General features: G+C 32.1%; 1 protein-coding gene across 1 annotated transcript in view; it reads left to right on the forward strand.

Annotated features, from left to right (window-relative positions):
- The window catches only part of LOC111416496 (crimpy), a 125255-nt gene that overhangs the window by 90423 nt on the left and 14536 nt on the right, over positions 1 to 20296 (forward strand). The window contains exon 2 of the mRNA XM_023048537.2: positions 11921 to 12101. Within this exon, the coding sequence (XP_022904305.1) occupies positions 11921 to 12080 (160 nt within the window). The 3' untranslated portion in view covers positions 12081 to 12101. The remainder of the gene's footprint in view (positions 1 to 11920; positions 12102 to 20296) is intronic.

Here is a 20296-nt window from a genome sequence, read left to right on the forward strand (position 1 = left end):
AGGTTTGATAGATTGATGTCATATAATTTCTCATTAAAACTAGGGTAAAGGTTAAATTTCTTCTATTATTCCTCTGCTCTTCAGTAACTAAAACTGCCGGCGTAAGAGTTACATTCTAGATCTGTCAACACCAAGATATCGTATGTTTATGGACTTTATTGAACAGAGGGAATTCTTTTTTAAAGCGCGCAAATAATATTAAAATATATACATATTAAATATCTGATCGCTACACACAATATAAAAAAAAATATTTTCAGTTTTTTACGAATCGAAAAGTTAATATTTTATGAACAACTTTATAACTTTATATTTCTTACAATTTCGAAGTTACATACAGATTTTCTGAGATACCTGTATACATATAGTAATTGTTATCTAAATAAGATTTTTTACATGGTACTTTTAGAACTTTTGATATATTCTGTATTTTGCAAACTCCAAATAAGTAGCACCCCTTCAAAGGGATGACCCTTTATAAAACCAACGAAATGGAAAATTGTATACGAAAATAACTTAAATGAAAAAACGATCTACCCGGTGTAAATTTAACCCTAATCTGTAAAGCAAAGGATGTCCCTAGAGAATGACGGGTTGGATCCTTCGGCTACCCTACCGGTCCGACTGGGGTCCTGAGTACTAGCAATTTATTTCGCATCCATCTTTCACCATCGCCGCCTCCGTCGACAACGGATGGACAAAAAGTTGGGTGGTAATTACGTTCTTTCCGGAACGCACCCCTCATTTTACAGGTAGGTTTTGCAAACAGTGGCCACTTCATATAATATTCAGGGGTTTCCTCCGCACCTTTGGCCCGGGAACCTGGTTAGACATTAAAATTTAGCTTGCGATTAGCTGGTTTCAAGGCCTAAAAAGTAATTTACGAGCAGGAAAATAACGCCCAACCCCTGTGGAAAACGATATTTTTCGTAATTACTAAAGGGGCGGGAGTTTTGATAAAGCGGTTACGGCTGTGTACCGTAGTTCTTAGGGAAGTATACTTAGGGCTAATTTTAATAAATTTCCATAATCGGTGTTTGCTCAACTCTAAAACTTGTTTTTACAAAGTGATTTCTCTAGCCGGAGAGAATGTCTTTTCACCAAAGTGGCCTTGGCGTATGTGAATAATCTTTTTTACTAGTTTGATATTAAAAAGATCTAGAAAAAAAAACTATAAAAATCAAATAAAAAAAAGTTGCAAACAGCGAAGGGTAACTTGGATGATGACGGTCCGGAAACTGGTTTATTTCAATTACAACTCTGGCAAAGTATTCAATTTTTTTTAAAGACCGCAGGGCGAAATTCAAATCAGTTTATTACGGTCCGTGGGCCGAAGTTTTATATTCGAAATTTGCCACGAAATTTTATTATTTTCGCCCGCTTCTCGTTCATTATTTTTTGCGCGGTGCGCAAAAGGAGCACGAAGTTTCCATGTAAATCCCGCATTAAATATTCACATTTTTAACCGTTTTAATTCCGCATGCAAATGCGGCCCTTGCTAACCAACCCCGAAACTCGACAGTCTCCTCTGCGAGTATTCTTTTAACGAAAATTGAGTCTTAGGAAATGCAAACCGCACGAGATTCCCAAATGGAATTGTGCCATGCCGCGGCTTCGAAGGTTACGGGGCGCAACGACCACAGAGACCTCAACCAAGTACCCTTAGGCCTCATCCCACTCTTCGTAAATTTCAAACGTGTACGGTCATGAAATTCAGTGCCCCGCAAAGTAAGGGATCACAGAGACTATTTTAAAAGAGATAGGAGACTTTTTCGATTCTATAAGACTTACTTGGATATTGGAAGTAAAGTATCGATAAATTCTTTTTGATGTGCCAATAAACTTTATTCAATTTATGTTTAAAAAAGGTTTTATAAATAAAAGACTTTATTTTCTCAAATTTAATTTTGTTGTTGGAAGGATATTTAGAGAGAGATAATTTAATTTTGAAATACAATCTTGTTATAAAATTTTTATATGTATTTACATCACACTAAAATAGAGCCTTTTATTACATTTATTTACAATTCACGGTAGATATTGTATTGGTTAAACAACATTGTATAATACAATACAATAATGATAGGATAATACAATATAATCTGAGCAATATATTACGGCTGTGGCTTTGAATATAATTAATTAGACAATCTCTTAATATGTTATTAGGTTAATAATGATTAAATTTTAATGTCTGAGCGCATTAGAACCATTCTGAAATATTTTAGAAATTAATTAATATAATATAATTCTAAATGACCTAATATTCAACCAAACCAGTTAAAATATTGCAGAAATGTTAAGAAATTATCTAAAACTTTTTGATGTTATTTGAAATTAACTAAAAGTATAATTTGGAAAATTCTGTATAAAATTCACATTTATTGTGGTAAATTTTGATGTTTCTTGTGGAAACCATCACCACAACAACTAAAAGTGATGGAGAATAATATTTTACATATAAATTGTTTATAATGGATCAATAAGACATAATCTATAATAAAATTTAGGTTAGTTATAAATATTTTTGGATTAGAAAGTGTAACTCCTTAAAATATAAAAAAGCTAAAACCGCTGGAGATAAATAATATTAATACAAATTGCTTATAATAAATCAAATAAGGTAATATAGAACAAGTGTTACCATAACCGTGAACATTTTCTAGTTAGAAAGAGGAAAATAGTCAAAACATCAAAATTAATATTTTTGTTACTAAACTCGATCATAACTCAAAAATTAAAGGTAATGGAAAGAAATATTGTTCATATCGATTGTAACAATGGCCGACATTATTAACACTTTCGTGGACAGAAATGCATATGCAGTCAATTGGTGCGTTTATGGGTGGAATTATCGAAATCGTAGTGTCCGCGAAAGTGTTAAGAAACGTATTCACTTCAGCTACTTACAGCTGATTCTAGTTAGAAAGGGAAATTTCCCAAAATATAAAAGATGTTGCTTTTTTTATGAAAGCAAATCATAAGTCGAAAATTAAAAGTCATAGAACAAAATATTTTAGATATAAATTGCTTATAACTAATCAAAAATGCAAAATCCACAACCAGATTCAGTCTACTTACAAATATTTTATGGTTAGAACAAAATATATTAAATATTAATTCATATTATCAATATATTTATATTTAAATATTTTACTGCTAAGTAAAACAAAATTACCAAACTCACTACCAAACGAGCTGCACCAACGGAATGGAAAGAAAGTATTACCATTCCAGTGTTTAAGAAAGGAAGTAAAAAAGACCCAGCAAGCATTGCTAAAGCTATTCACAAAAATCCTGGAAGAAGAAATATTTTCTCATGGGTTAAGTGAAGAATAACAAGTCTGTAGGAAGAACGATCCACCTGATCGTGGAAAAATCTATAGAATACAACAAAACAGCATACATGTGTTTCATAGATCTTATGAATGCTTTTGACCGAGTATCACTTCCAGACGTTGTGAGACTCTTCAACAAGAAAAATGCGCATCCAGATATAAAAACATTATAGTCGAGTTAAATACGGACAATTGGACCCAAATACAAGTGGAAGGCAGAACGAATACCTATGCAGACAGGAATAAGACAAGGCGATGGCTTAAGCCCTAGCCTTTTCAATCTGATTATGGACGAACTAATAACTAAAGTAAAGAAGGTTGGTACAAAGAACTAAAGATAATCTGCTACGCAGACGATGCTCTATTGATCTCGGAGGACGAGGACAATATCGGTAGCAAAATCTAAAGCACTATCCATATCGAAAAAGCCGAGAAGATGCAAACTGGCGATATATAATAAATCGGTGGAGTAGGTCATGAGTTTTAAATATCTCGGCGTCACCATCACAAGTAGCAGAGACCTCCGCGAGGAAGTCAAGGCTCAGACAACCAAAACAGCATTAATATCGGGGCATTTGCGTGATATAATATGGCGAAACAAATACATGACCATACAAAGTAAAATCTGAATATATACGACCTGTGTAAGACCTGTTATGACTTATACTGTGGAAATAAGGGCTGAAAACTTTACCACAAAAAGAATCATTCGAGCAGCAGAGATGAGAACACTACGATCCATAGCACGCTACACCCTGAGGGACCCTAAGAGAAGCGAAGACATCAGAGAACTCTGCGGTGTCCAAGATGTAGTCCGATGGTCCCGAACCAAACGTCGCGCATGGAGGGACCATGTTGAGCGGATGGATAACAGCAGATTGTCGAAAATTGCAAGAGATGGTATCCCGCCCACAAGGTGGTATGAAAGCTGGAATTCATCATCGAGATTATAGAGTACAAGCCAAAAGCCTTAAATAGAGGAAGAAGAAGAAGAAAAAATAGTTATTTTAATAATACATCAGTTCAGCTAGCTATAGTGGAAATTTTATTGCAAATCATAGATATCTGTTGAGTTCAACTTTTACCCTGGTGTACAATCAACGATAATTGAGAATTACTATGCTTTTTTGACATCATCAACTCAACCTTCGACAATAAATGCATACTTTTCAGAACTTTTTATTATCGTGTTAACAATACACGCGTTCAAGTAACAAAGGTATTATACTGGAAACCGCCTGTTATCATTTTATCGTAAATTTTTAAATACTAACAAATTAAGAATTCCGTACTAAATTTACCTTACCACCTCTAATCATACAAAGACTCTTTAAGTATAAGAAAATTTACACATAAAAAAACTAATTACACATAAAAAGCTTTCTATGTGGTCTTTAGATGACACACGTAGATATTTAATAGTTCAAATTTTTTGATGAATTTTTAAATAAATTAGACAAAATAAATATTATAATAAATATCCTGGAGCATTGGTTGGAAAATATTTTTTAATTCATGTTGAACAAGTTTTAATTAACGCAGGATGTAGCTTTGTACATAACTCGGTAAATCTCTCATCACTTTTTCGTTGTTAATTTTCGTAATACGCGTTCGCCAATACATTTGTTATCGTCACATTTGTCATTATTTTTATGTTTATTTTTAACAAGTAGGTTTTTTTCTGTGTTTGGATTAAATAAATTATAAATATTATTATTATTAATAGATGGTGCTGTGGTGTTACTCTAAACTTGGTGTTTTTTACTAATGAAAATAGATGCAATAAGTGACCAATTCACAGTTTGTACTGATTTATAACTTTTTCTTAATCTCAATTGAAAATGAACTAACTCTTTGTAGCCGGATGGTCGCCTAAATTGGTCTCATCGAAATTTATAATTAACAAAGGCTTTCATCATTGTTTGGCGTTTCGGATTTGCCAACAGGTTCATAGTTTCAATAAAGCTTTTCCTTTCTTTAAGTGTAATTTTTGGGAATAACTTGCTTTTCCTTATGCAATCATCATTGAAACTTGCTACAGCTACATAAATACCAAACTTTAGGATAAAAAGCTTCACAAAAACCGTTTTGACCTTTTTGACACTCGCGCAAATAAGTCGGTGAAGATTGGTTTGATAAAAAAAAATATTATGTTTTCAGTCAAATGAAGTTTCTATGTGCTCATAACATTTCTGTGCTTGGCCGTGTAATATTTGTACTATAATCATTAATTCTTCAGATAGAGCTCATGCGATGATTTTGTATTAGTTGAAAGTACATATAATAATTTCTTCAGAATTTGTGATTCTCTTGATTTCCAGGCGTGAAACCATTATTGGTCCTTATGGCAGTTCCATTTGGTAGCGTTCTAATTTTTTTTTGAACTTTCTCAACTTGTTTTCTGTCCTTTCATAAATATAACACTTTTGTTTAGAAAAGCAATTGTTATAATTTCCATAAGAAATTTTGATTTAATATATTATTATCATGACACTGCAGCACATTTCCTGTAATGGGTGTTTGTACACACAGTTTATCAAGGTTTATACATTGATTACTTTTGAGTTTTGTTGACATTTCCTTCCTGGTTTGTAAATTGTTTAGGTCGACTTGGCCAATGATACAGAATATTTTCAATTTACAATTTTTCTGCCTAACGTTGACATCGAAACTTATGATGCATCTTTAATGCAAAAGATTCGATTTTTAATAGCATCCAGTACTTTTTGCAAAATAATCTCAGAATAGGAGAAGTAATTCGAAGTTTACTCTTATTTCTAAGTGGAGCAATCTTAGAAAAACTTGTTATATAAACCTCACCTTATATTTAATTAATTTTATTCATTATTTCTTTATATTTGTGTAACAATTAGATAATACCAGCAAAATTACTTTTAAATAACTAATATGCGGATGGCAGTGCAAGTTAAACAGATTAGTTTTATTCGTAACTTTCAGCTGTTTGTTAGCAGACCACAAGGTACTATTTGCTAACTGGGCAAGTAGAGCCAGGTGGATCGTAAACACGTCGACACACACTCCAACCTCTAGAACTTGTCTGGAGTGGAAAGGAAAGACAGCGTTGCCATATATACACTAGAGTGCCGATTTTAGTGGTAATTGGTAACGTGGTAATTGGGAGGAAATAGTAACCGGATAATCGAAAGAATGTTTAATTGTTTTTGAGAATTATGTAATGAAGGAAATAAATTAACTGGTGTAACACTTTTGTTACTATAAGACTTATATAAATGTAAGCCATTATTTAAAATAGTATTAAATTGTTTCTTATTAAAGTACACATGTAAATTTATTTATTAAATTTATTCTGGACAATCTCTTCATTCTTTCAATAACGCCTTGATCCATGATTTGAATCTGGGTGGTAATATTAGGCAATAAATACAAAACAGTGATGGTGCCATTCTCAGCTAACAGTGTTTTATCTGGTGGATGAGATGGCACGTTATCGAGAAGCAATACTGCTATTTGAAGAGAATACTTTTGTCATTCATATATTTTTTTACATGTGGAATAGATTTATATTTTAATCGAAACATATCTCTCATCATCAATACCGATCAGTAGGTCTAGTAATTCGACTAGAAATTTTTTATGTCCAACACTGATTACAGCTAATAATCCTAGCATCATTAGCCTATAATCCGATAATTACTAATTTTGCAATGTTAAGTTCTGCTTGAATTTGTAATTCTCTAACTCCGTGCCTTTCTTTAAAGCGTCGCGATAACCTGTTGAATGTGTAAGTCCTTCTGTGATTTGTAACAGTTCCGCAAAGTGCTCTTTTCTGAAAGAAACACTTTACCATTACATTTTTCAATTGCTCATACTTCACACCTTTCACTGCTTCTTTATGTGAAGATCAAGTTGATGTTACACAGAAGAAGGAATTCTTCCAATTTAGGCTACTGTTTTTAGGCTGTTTTAATAACTTACACAAAGAATGAAATTCGATATAATACACGTAAACTATTGTTGTGTGGAATCCATACAAAGCTATTAAGAAGTTAAGGATACATTTTAACTTAATGTTGATTTTTAATTAATTGAGTAATATCAAAAATAAATAATTCTTTGTTCTAACACTTTGTTGTTCCACCACTTGATACACAGCGTTATTCAGCATTTCTGGCTGAATTGTACCAAATTAGTCCTTGAAACTACCTCATTTAACTTTTCCACCATTGCTGTCCATGTTCTACCTAATGATGAAGTTGATAAGATTGATGTGCGATTAATGTCAGAAATTCCCTTTACCAATCAATCATATATCATACATTTTAAAGGCTATAAAGTATATCATACCATCCACCCTAACAACACCGCATTAAAGATAATATCTTGCATCATCAAGTATTGGAACAAGAAGCAGAGACATTAGTTAACGCTATTCAAACAGCGGCATGGGAAAACACTCCTAGACTAAACCATATAAGTGCTAAAGAAATTACTCAATTAGTCAACAAATCTTGCAAATACAACTGTATCATATAACGCTACTCAGCATTTAATAAGATAGATTCGAAAAAAGCAAAATTTTTTGCATATCATCTAGAACAAGCATTTAAACCAAATGAAGATCAGGAAGAAAAGCCAAAATGGCATGAAGTTCAAGAAGAAGTGACGTCATCTAAAGAAGTGTACATTGAGATAAAATAAAATATTAACTCGAAAAAGACGCCTGATTTTAACTTAATAACTGAGGAAACATTGAAAAACTGTCAATGGTGCCTTTAGATTACGATAAGTTCCCAAACTCTGGAAGTTAGCTGAAGTTGTAATGATACCCAAACCAAGAAAACTTTCTTATGAAGTAACATCATACAAACTGATATCATTGCTGCCAGTAATAGCGCATTAATTTGAAAAACTTCTTTGAAAAAGAATAAAACTTATAATTGAAACTAGGGATTGATCTCAAATCACCAATTTGGTTTTAGAAACAAACATTCTACATTTTACCAGATACACAGAATAACAAATGTAATAAAAAAAGCATTAAATGAACTACAATGTTCTTAGATGTAGCACAGGTATTTAATAAGATGTGGTTTGAAGATTTTGCATTTATAAACTGAGAAAATACTACCTGAAAAGTTTTCTGATACCTACATTATAAATACAAATATTTCAAAATAAAGCATGAAGAAGCTTATTCGAAACTAAAACTGATTAAAGCTGGTGTACCCTTGGGAAGTATATTGGATCTGGTTGTGTACCTTTTATACAAGTTGGATATATCCCAAATAATAGAAATCAATACTATCGTCACTTTTGCTAATGCCACAACTATATTAGCAGATGGAAGAACCAATGAAGAAGCGACTGTTAAACTACAAACAGTAACCTGGTCTAAAAAATGGAAAATCAGAATAAAGGAATCCAAATCTATTCATGTTAACTACTCCAATAAAGCGTTTCAACAGGTACCAGTAAATATCAATAATGCTATAGTCCCATACTCAAACACTGATAAATACCTAGGTATAACGCTTGATGCAAAGTTTCGCTGGAAAGCACCCGTTAAAAAGAAAAGACTTGAGCTTGGAATAAGATATATATGTTTAAGCAGGGTATTTGACAAGAGTCATGAGGAAAGGCTAAGTTGTCATATTAATATCAAGACTATCGAGCTGATAATACTGAATTAGAAAGAAGACTCAAGAGAAAGAAACCAATTGAATTGGTATAGATGCGTTGTAAAAAGGTAAAACTTGTGAGTGGGCATAGTAAAGTATTGTACTTTCAATGATAAAAACTAAGGAACTTTAATGAGTATACCTTAGTTGTTATCACCTTTAATAAATTAAGTTATATTTAAATTGCTTGTTAGTCATGCTTAACCAGATTGTAAAACGCATTCCAATTATTGATAGAACTATTCTAATACAATTTAAATCATACCCCTCATTTTATGATAACCCCATATTTAACAATATGTTCAACTTTTTCAATAACGGAATATAGTATAGTAGTGAACATTAAGATAATCTCGATTTATTCTCAAATGACATAAATGGTATTTTATAAACAAGTATAGATAGTCAGACATAAATCGAATTAAAAATGCGTGATATATTATAAATTTCTTTTTTGAAAACTAATAAGACAAATTTTTAAAAGTTATATATGATGTGTTCATGTCAGGATATTTTTTCTCAAAGGTCTTGTTGTAAATATTGAGTGCCGTTCTGGTAGAGTAATTTTAGGTAACGAGATCCGGGAAATAGACGCAGAAATGGACGTAGTCAGTCCCTTTCCAGGGTCGAAATTGGTGGATACAACTCAGTACCGTCGGGTCTTCTATATAAAACGAATAGGGCCCCTCGGAGATTTAGCTTCTCTCGACACGATATACTGATGAAATCACCAGGGAATTACAAGGTGAAGCAATCTTTAGTTAGTGGATTACTTGTCTTATACACAAAACAAGTTTAACTGTACAATCACTGTTTAGAATTGGTTTAACCGTATTTTTATTAAAAACATCAAAATTGTTTTATAAATTTTTATTCTTTCTAATCAAATTTAACGTATTTGATGGTATGTAGTCAACGACACACCCCGAAATGTTTCAAAACCAACTCGATAAATTGGATATCACCAAAAATGCAGGTTATTGGATTAAAGCTGTCGATAACATCCATTGAATTTTTGTCAACGTTCGCATGTCGGGAACTATGCGGTATGATCACAATTGATATATGGTTGTTATTATTTCCACACAAAAAAATCGAGCAACTTTTTAGATCTAATTACTCAGATATGTGATTTTTTTAAATTCAAATACTAGTTGTACTTGCATATGAAATATTGCCGTTAACTAACGAAACTCATTTTTTTCTTTTACGATAAGGACACAAACATTTATTTCTCAACGCATTTCTCGATTTTTCTTTCAAAACCTTTCGGCGTGTAACTTAAAAGTTACGAGCTACATCAATCACTTTATACGTAGCCAAAGTAAAAAAGTTTCCACAAAAGGTCGACGATAAAATATGCAAGAATTTCCCAGCAAGTCATTTAATTCTAGTTAGTATACAAATGGGAAAAAACTTCTTTATAACATAAGCAATATCGATGATTTAAACGTTAAAGGATTTTCTTGAATGTCCATTTAATGGATTTCGTTTCAGTACAAATTACATGAACGGTTAACTGTGATTTCGTGTGCTAAAGTTTGTAGGGAAAAGTTTCGCAAACTAAATAAAACCAAATACACCGGCTTCTTTCTAGATTTTCTAGAAACGCACGGTCTCATCCAACTAGCTTAGATGTCGAGATCAAGAGGCCAAGACGCAAATACTTTAAGCTGCTAGAAAGTAAACAGTGAACTGAGGATATAACTTAAATATCCGGGGGTTGAAGTTCAAGAAACTTTTTCAGCAAATCCTACGTGGAACTTCTACGAATTTAAGCTACTATCAATTAGATAGGATTCAAAGTTTTCAAAGAGAAATTTTCAAAAAAAATCATAAAACAATAAAACTAAGTGATTTATTTATTTATATTCTAATATAAGCTGAAAATATAATTAAATTTAAAAAAAACGTTTAATAAGGCTTATTTAAATGTTCTATCTTAAATTAAAGCTAAAATGTCAACCCAAACTCCGTTCTCGTTAAATCCCGATTCTACATTGAAAAATGGCCTTTCTTATTAAGTTAACGAGGAATAAAGAAAGAGAAACGACGAAGAATATAACCATAGAAATTGAAACGACAAATTCTCGAAAGATATCTTGCATAATTAATACGGCTAATCTTCACGGATTTTATTTTCGTTTCTAAAACTTAAACGAATTAAAGAAGTCGTGAGAACTCGAGCTCAAATTCAGTTAGTTGCTTCAAGTTACGCGAAGTATGTATAAGTTGCAAAGCTAATTGTGTTTCGCGTCAAGGTGAAATTTTAGTGCGAAAACTTTTGAAATGAGGAAGGGAACGGGGCGAGTATTTGTCTTTAGAATTCAGGGACTTATCTAGGGTATATAGAAGTTTGCACCAAAGTTTGTGCATTGACCTACATTACTATGGCTGCAAACGAAAACTAAACAAAAAGGAGCTTTATACACTTCTCAGAATTAATTTCCGGGTATTGAACCGTAATTATTATTAGTGCTTACTATTTATAAAAATCGATTATTTTTAACGAAAAAAAAAAAGAAATATTACAGGAAATTCTATCGATACCTCAATATTTCAATTCGAAGCAAGTCAACTTGAATAGACCGACACATCTCGTTTGTCGAAATGTTTCTCGGTATATTTGAAATCTTACCACCTTTACAAAACGCACTATCTATTGAAACTATTTCTAAGCTTTTCACATTTCATATCTCGTTCCGCGTTTTGCCATTTCCACAAATTCAACAGCTAAAAGAGATTCACTGTGAAACGAAAACTTACACAGATCGATATGTCTCGTTTCTCGCTATTGTCCACTTCAACTTACATCACTTCAAATATCTACCATCCACTATTGAAAATTATTATCATATTTTCAATATAAAAGAATAAATTGTCTCAAAGAATGAGTAAAATTGATTTTTTAAATCTTTTCAGATGTTGTCAAGAGTGTGCAAAAACTGAAGGAGAACCGTGTGGAGGCGAACTTGGTTTTAGCGGAACTTGCGAACCAGGTTTGTCCTGTCAGCAACCGGGCAGAACCCCTGCTGAAGGCACGTGCAGACCCATCGGTCTTGATGGCGACGGAGACACGTGAAACCCGTCCAAATCTTACCAGGTAAGTGGCATCCTGAATTCTTTTAGTAATCGAAACCGGGATGTTAAACTTGGACGTTTTGGATCTTACAAAATTTTTAAATTTCTAACTAAACTTTGATTGCTATTAACAGGGTAAAATTTTAAGAGGTTTTGTGATATTCTCCCCATTATTAAGCTATCACTATCTTTAGTGATTTATCTTTGAGATTTAACTTCTTTAATAATAATTCTTATTAATATTAATATCAAGGTAAAATATAAATAAAATGAAACATCAAGTTCCTGACTGTATAATTAACAGTACTTATTCGCGTCGTAAAATTCGACTTTAGTAACCCTTTTAGAGACGACTGTAACTTTGATGTTGGTTTGTGTGTTTAGGAAATAGACACTTATTACATTCACAAAGAGATTTTCTTCTGTCTTTGAAGTTTTACAGTACCCACCCAGTACTAAAACTGCATAATAATTCGCGACGTTGTTCTGAAGATGAAATGGTTTCAAAATTATTTTGAAGGTGGGGTGATATAAGTAACAAAAGACGTAGGCCCCTTCAGATTATAGAATATAAAAGAGAATAAAATGTAACAATCTATAGCAAAGTACTTGCTATTTATCACGGGCTATGATATTAACTGAATTAATGAAATTAATTGTGATCATATAGTAATCCTCAAACTAGCGAGTTGGAGCAAAGAGCCTCGACAAATGTACGCAATCGTGTTCGGTTTTGAGTTATCTGTTCACTTCCAGCCACGATCTTTCTGTTGCCTTTATCTCTTTCATAATGGATCTCCGCCACGTTATCTCTTTTCTTTAGGGCATATTCTATTCAAAATCTAGAACACGATGAAAGTAATTCAACAAAATTACAATTTCAACTTCATATGGAGGATCTCTAGGTCTTTCCGTAGCCAACTTTATAACTTAAATCCATTTCTGTAATTCCCAACGTTCCTTCGGTCGTCCTCTCCTTGTCGTTATTCTATACAGGTGATTCAAAAAACCGCTGACAGACTTCTTACAAAACTTTGATTAAAGCAACAGTTTTTGATTGGATTAACAAATTTTCTACAAACGTGTTTTTCTTAAAAACTATTGCTTTGATCAAAGTTTTGAAAGAGACAAATTGATAGATGAATAAATTGATAAATTGATCACTTTACACGAAAATACTTGACAAAATTAGCAATGCCGTAGACAATATTTATAAAAAAGGGCTTTTTATTGCAGATAATGTTTAATTTCTGATCTGTTCTGATTTGTTCATTTTTCCTCCATTTTTGTCACTCCCCTTGCTCTTCGTATGTATTTCATTTCTGTTGCTGTAACCTTGCATTTGTCTTTTACCGATAACACCCAAGATTCACATCCGTATGTCAGAACAGGAATATTGTATATCAAGCTATAAAGTTTTATTCTTGTTTGTGTTGACACTTCTTTCTTATTTATAAAGCATTTACTAGCCGTATAATAGACTCTATAGGCCTGTCTTCTTCTATTATTAAATTCTGCATCCCGTCTTCCATTTTGATCTATTCATTCCAAAATATTGGAAACTGTCAACCTGTTCTATTAGATCTTCCGCTAGTCTTATATGTAATATCTTTCGTTCTTCAGATATAGCAATAATATTACTGTTATTTTTATTCGTCTAGAAACTAATACAATTTATGGATAATACCTTATTCCATATATTAATTATCTTCCAAGTCACTTTTATTTCCAGCAACAAGCATAGTTTCATCTGCGAAGACGCATTCCGAGACAGAAATTGTTTCTAAATGTTTGTATCCTAGAAACATAGGTTTTATTAGTTTCTGTGTCGCTCTTACCAATGAGTTACTCCATCCGTGGTAACAAATTCTCCGGATACCATATTTTTACTAATTATTCCGTTTCTCATTCTCGCATACAAACATTTAGTTATTTCAATTAATTTGATGTCCATATTCTTTTTATGTAATGCTTTCCATATTGTCGGTCTTGATACCTTATATCATTCTGTTTTTTTGTCAAATTCTATTAATGAATACAAAGAAAGAGGACTTGATCCATTAAAAATTTACATTTGGAATGTGTTGGAAATAGGAAAAAATATTTAGTGCAAGCGGGGTTGGGTTAACTTTGATTTTTAGATATTTGCATGGGGGACATTTTACGTATAGCACTTTTAAAATCACCATACTGTATAATAACCATACGTTTGAAAACATCGTATCGTAGTGATACTAGTGATCTTGGATGGAAAATTGTTTTTATATTCTAATTCTTTTGGTTAACTCTTTATATTTTTATGTAAACGTAAGGTTGATTTATTACATCGAACAAAAATATGTTATTTCACAAACATAAGTAAAAACACATTTTTTTGTAACCAAACAAAGCAAACACTTATGAAAAGGTGCAAAGCGTTCTATGAACGAATTTCGTATATGCTATACTGGAACGTTTAGGCTTCATATCTGTACCATATTACCCACATCTATATGATTGAAGTCCTGATCATAGGGGTGGCAAATGGTTCCCTAAAAATAAAATAAAATAACAGCAACTTTTAGTTGCTACCCCTTTGATTTTCATGAAAAACTGTAATATAAATAAAGCTGCTCAAATAAGCCAGGTTAAAATGTATTCATTATAACCGACTATGGGTTTCGACAACTCTTTTTTTTTCTTTTGACATGCTTAATGTTGAAAACTAAAACACACTTTCTTCCCTTACCTTTCCATTTGTCGATGGTTATATTAGTTGTATCTAGCGAATTTGTCTCCCTGGTTTCAAAATCTTTATCACTTACAAACTTTTAACGAGTAAGCTGTTCTCTGGTAGATGTGAATGTTCAGTGAATTGGAATGATATCCTAGAATAGGTGTCCAAGAAATGGAACCCCATCTACGAATTCATCTTTAGGGAGACGTTAAATTTAAATAATCTCTCACTTCGCGCGTGCTGAGGTCTAGACAGAATCTTTTACAGTAACTCTTCAACATTACTTTGCAACAAGTTAGTGTAGAGAACTCGCGTAAGACGAACTGTCGATTTGCTATTGATATGTAGCGTTCATCAATAGCAAATCGACGTTTCTCATTTTTTAAAGCGAAATACGTTTTCGTCAGATCATTGGCGTGCATTCTGGTTGTTACTGAATGATATAACTTTATAACTTCAACTCTCCCCTGAAGGTTGCGCTCATTGAACATGATAAGGATACAATTCCTGTCGACACAATGATCGGCATGCTAGGAAATGTCCAAAAGCAAGATGTGTAGATGATCTGGTTGAACTATTTCCATTCTATCTGTTGTAAAATGAATTTCACTTTGTGTACGACTTACTCTATTTTGTGTTTCTACAAATTACTTCTGCATGAGATTGCGTCGGTTTCATGAAGTGCACTGAAAACACGTACAAATCGGTCATGGAAGCATGATCACACTCATTACAAAATCCATAAACAAATAGCATATCGATGGGTTGTCAAAAATAGTATTAAGTACCACTATTTTAGTCCTAAAGATCTTCGTTAAAAATTTATAAGAAAAGGTCTATGAAGAAAAGGCCAATTTAAAGCCAAATAATTTCTAAATAGCCAATTTAGTTCTGAAACCTTTCTGTCTCCTATAAGATTTTGATTACGTAACTGGTTAAGCCTCTTTTGGGCCAAGGAATCTGTGGTCTTCCGTTGTACAAACATTTTGGAGACACCCGGTATATGAAATTTTTATTACAAGTACTCACTTATACAGATGTCCCAGAATATGTACCACAGTAAATAAAAGTTAATAAAAGGACAAAAGATTATTAATAAAGAATATCATGAAAAGGTATTTTTATGGTTTTTAGTATTTAACGTTTTTTTAGTATTTTGAGACAAAATATCATTTAGGTACACTGAGGTTCATATTCAAAAATATAGAAGTGTAAAACGTCTTATTTTCAATATTTTTCAAATGTATTTTTAACAATTTTCTGCAACGGGTTGTTTTTAAGTTTAATGTAACTGTTATTCTGTAATTGTTATGTAATTATTGTTCTGCAAAAATTCATTTTTTGTTCTTTCTAAATATAAACGTTTGTTCAACATGACAATACATATATCGCTCCTTTATCTGCTTTTACAAAAATACCGTTACCTTACGTTAATTTTCTTTTTATAGATTTTATGTTTTTCCAGTCATTATTTTTATTTTTATTATTTAAGTTTTTTAGAACTTTATTGCTATTCAAAAGATAAATTCATTCGTTTCGAAGTTCTTCTTCTTTCTCTACAGAGAATTACGTGAAGGCGAAACTTGACACTACTCTTTGGTAGCATACTTTCATTTAATTCTCTTGTCGTCATTGCTTTCTTTATACTTGTACTTATCATGAAAGCTGCCGCTTATTTCACTAATATAAATTCTTTGAATGTTGCTCAACACTTTAAAAAACTTTTAAAAAATCCACATTATCTATATTAAGGGAAATTTCTTCATATTGAACTCTCAAATCTTAAAATACCAATGTCGATTCTGAGTGTACATTGTTTACTAATGAAGTTATTCTTTTCTAGAAACGAATCCACAATATTTATGATTAACCGTTGCTTATCTATAGTAATTTTTCATTCCCAACGCCTATCAATATTTCCCACTGCTGCAATCCTTCAGCTCTGCTAGCCGACTCGAATTAGTGGTTACAATACTCCCTCAGTCATAAATTCTTATGCGGATCCAAGATCGTTTACGAGGAAGACGTGATTGAATTAGCCACAAAATTACACGTGCAGTTGATAAATTGGAGAACATCAATCGAACTTATCTTATAAAACGCACAATTTAACATGAATACTGTACTTTAAAGTATGTAAAATGGTAAAAGTTAATTGCGTTTAATTTAATATCATCATGTATACGAAGTACTTTAACTGACTACAAATAAAGTTAATCAATGTCTGATCGTTTTAACTGTAAGGTTGATTAAGATTAATTATTGTTAAAATTGTACAAACGTCTAGCAAGCTCATACACACCTTACTATTCTAAATTTTCATTTTATTAATATGAACGATAAAAAATAATTTGAAGTGATAACCCCTTTGATTACATTTTTAAACTGTTGGTTTATTTATTAATGTTTCCACTGAACAATTTGCCTGGGGAATATATTATACTTTACCCACAATTTCACATAATTTATGGGATAAGTTGAAGTAGTTTGTTTAGAATTGTGACTATAAATTTTAATAGAAGTGCATAAATAATAAATAATCACGTTTTTGTTTTATGATACTGCATTTAGTTAAAATAGTAAACAAAACTCAAAAGTTACAGGGATCAGAAACATTTAATAAAATGGAAAAATCAGGTTCAAATAAAAGTTTTCATATTTAAATATTATATTTAATAAAAGAATTATTAACGTTTAAGACTAGTTGAGAACATTTAATTTGATGACCCTATTTCGGTTTATCACATCGTTAAAAACTTGTTATGTGCAATAACACAATATAGTAGAGTCCTTAGTTAAAGTTAAATTAACAAAGTGTTTGTTAAAATATATTTTCACAACTGAATTTAATATGTATCTTTTCATCGGAATTCAATCCAAAGTTTGTTCGAATTTGATTCACTCATCTGTAAGCACTAAATTCGGAGGAAATAGAACATTTGATATTCAAATTTTCGGATTACTTGGAAAGGGGTAAATGTAACCTATGAATACCGTTGTCATTTATGAGAGCTCTTCCTTGTCCCAGAGTATTAATAGTAATTGGAAAATTAAACTGAAATATTATCCTTGGATAGACAATAACAATACTATGAAGATGTTAATTAAATTTATCATCGTTAATTTGTATTTATAGTGTTTTTTATTATTGAAATAAACTTATTAAGGGAGTTCTAATTAGAAGAGAAACTTGGTGAATTTACTATTACCTGAGTACTAAGAGCATTGCTAATTAGTTCGTTAACTTGATGAGCCAATCTAACCGTCTTGATATCAATCGGTTTAATTCGTAAAAAAGTTGTAAATTAATTCAGAACAAAATATGATTATTTTTTTAATAGCAAAAACCCGGTTTGACTTTGATTGCAAATTGGACATGGACATTTATCTTAATTCAAACAATAAAATGTGAAACGATAAGCCATCGAGTGCGACAGCCAACAAAATTATTCCGTACGGTTGGAGATCCCGTTACCAGAAAAACCGCTATACATAAAATTTGCATTTCGTTGACGATCATTCCGTAGCCTGTGTACACATCGGAAGGAGGCAAAAAAGTTTACCCTCCGAGTTTATTCTTGCGTTACTTATGCAAACATACATACATATAAAATAAATAACGAAATACCAAGAATTTCGTTTTATTATAAAAGAACAGTATAAAAGTAACATTATCCTAAAGAAAAATAAAGGTTTACACAAAGAAAGTTTACTAAAATCATTTCTTTTTTTTCACATAAACAGTTGTGGTAAAATTGGTCCAAATTCTAATCATTAATTAAGCATGTTCTAAATTTACCTGTACACAATTAATTATAAACAAAGTCGTTTAATACAAAGAGGAACACCCGCGTAGTTCCATTATTTTTCAAATTACACACAGGTGCAGTATTAATTAAGTACGTTCGCTTAAGTAGAAAGTGTGGAAACTCGAGCACACGTACGTAACAATCAATTTTCCGTTTAATTACGCCAGGTAAATTGCCGCAAGGAAACCACGATCGACAGGATAACAACGCAGGACTCCCAAACGCAACCTTTACTAAGAGAGGGAGAGAGAATATTGGATGCCATCAGATTCTCGAACGGTGGCACGGTAGCAGCAAACCTTATTTGGTGCAATTAGTCTTTGCAACCTAGGGCGCCGTTGGTGGTGGCGTCGGTCGTGTTTTCTTAAGAGGTCGGCTGAAATAACTCACGCTTAGGGCGAAGGGGCTTAACACCCTACCGCGTTTCCAACGATGACGGCGAAGGAAACGGGTCACGTCTGTTTAGAAATTAGAGAAGACGAATCGCCGGTTCACTTCTGGTTTCTACGGGTTCACCCCGTTGTTTACCACGTCAAAACAAAGAACAGTTTCACTTTCCGGGTATGATTGATTATTAAACGAGCTTTTTGGATACTTTTGTAATAAATCTTGGTCTAAGTGTTCTTGACAGTAAAAAATTTCTTATAAACTTTTACAGTATCATATTATAAAGAAAAATGTTAATTCAATATATTTATCAAAATTATTACAAAAAATTACAAACAATGTAAATGAAAAATAAATTCTAAGATGTTTACCGTATGTTCATTATTTGTTTAAAATCAGGGAATAACCTTAGACCTGTAGATATACAACACTTAACTATGTACGTTTTTTCATACCTGAAAACACGATATTTTGAAATAGAAAACTTTCTCATTGTTTGTGACTGTCTTCTTCATAAAACCTGACAACATTGTGACTTTCTGAGGCACACTGTTAACCAAATCTATCCAAACTTTTAGTTGTATAAACTAATTTTTTCTTACGCTTTTCAAACTAAAATACCTATCAAAGTAGCGATATCCTGGTTGTGGAAATTGATACACTATTGCCCTAATATTTCTCTAAGTATTAATATATTAAGGGAGACGGGAAAGTAATGTCGTTTCTTTACATCAAATTCCACCAGATAAATTTTTATATAAGCTTTTATTTATTCTAGATGCCCTTTTCACATCTAGTGTGTAAATTTTCAAAGCCGGATCGATAGATGTCAATTGATTTTTAGAGAGTGCATTTTTAACATCATACAAATTTGAAAAATTGTTGCTATTCAGATTCTATTGCAATGACCGGAATAAATGGAAATACCAATTTATTTTTTCCAATGTTCATTTTGTGCAGTGTGTTCTTGCTTTATAGTGTTGCAGAATAACACTCCTTTTTTTGACAATCGCGGATGTTTTAATTAAAGATTGATTTACTTGATCCAATTGTTCACACTATAAAGGTTTGCATTAACGGTTTGGCCAGGTTTCAGCACTTCAACATGAATGACCCCGCGAATGTGACTAAATACCCAATAGCACCTTTTTGGGATGTAATCCTAGCTTAGCTGTACTTCGTTGTGAATAATTCGGTGAGAGCCACTGCTTTTTGCGTTTTGAATTATTATACAGGACCCATTTTATACCAGGGATACTAGTCATTATTAAAAAGCATGAGAAATAATAAAGCACCAGGAGAGGA

Source organism: Onthophagus taurus, chromosome 1 (assembly GCF_036711975.1).
Source record: "Onthophagus taurus isolate NC chromosome 1, IU_Otau_3.0, whole genome shotgun sequence".
In the NCBI taxonomy this organism is placed as follows: Eukaryota; Metazoa; Arthropoda; class Insecta; order Coleoptera; family Scarabaeidae; genus Onthophagus; species Onthophagus taurus.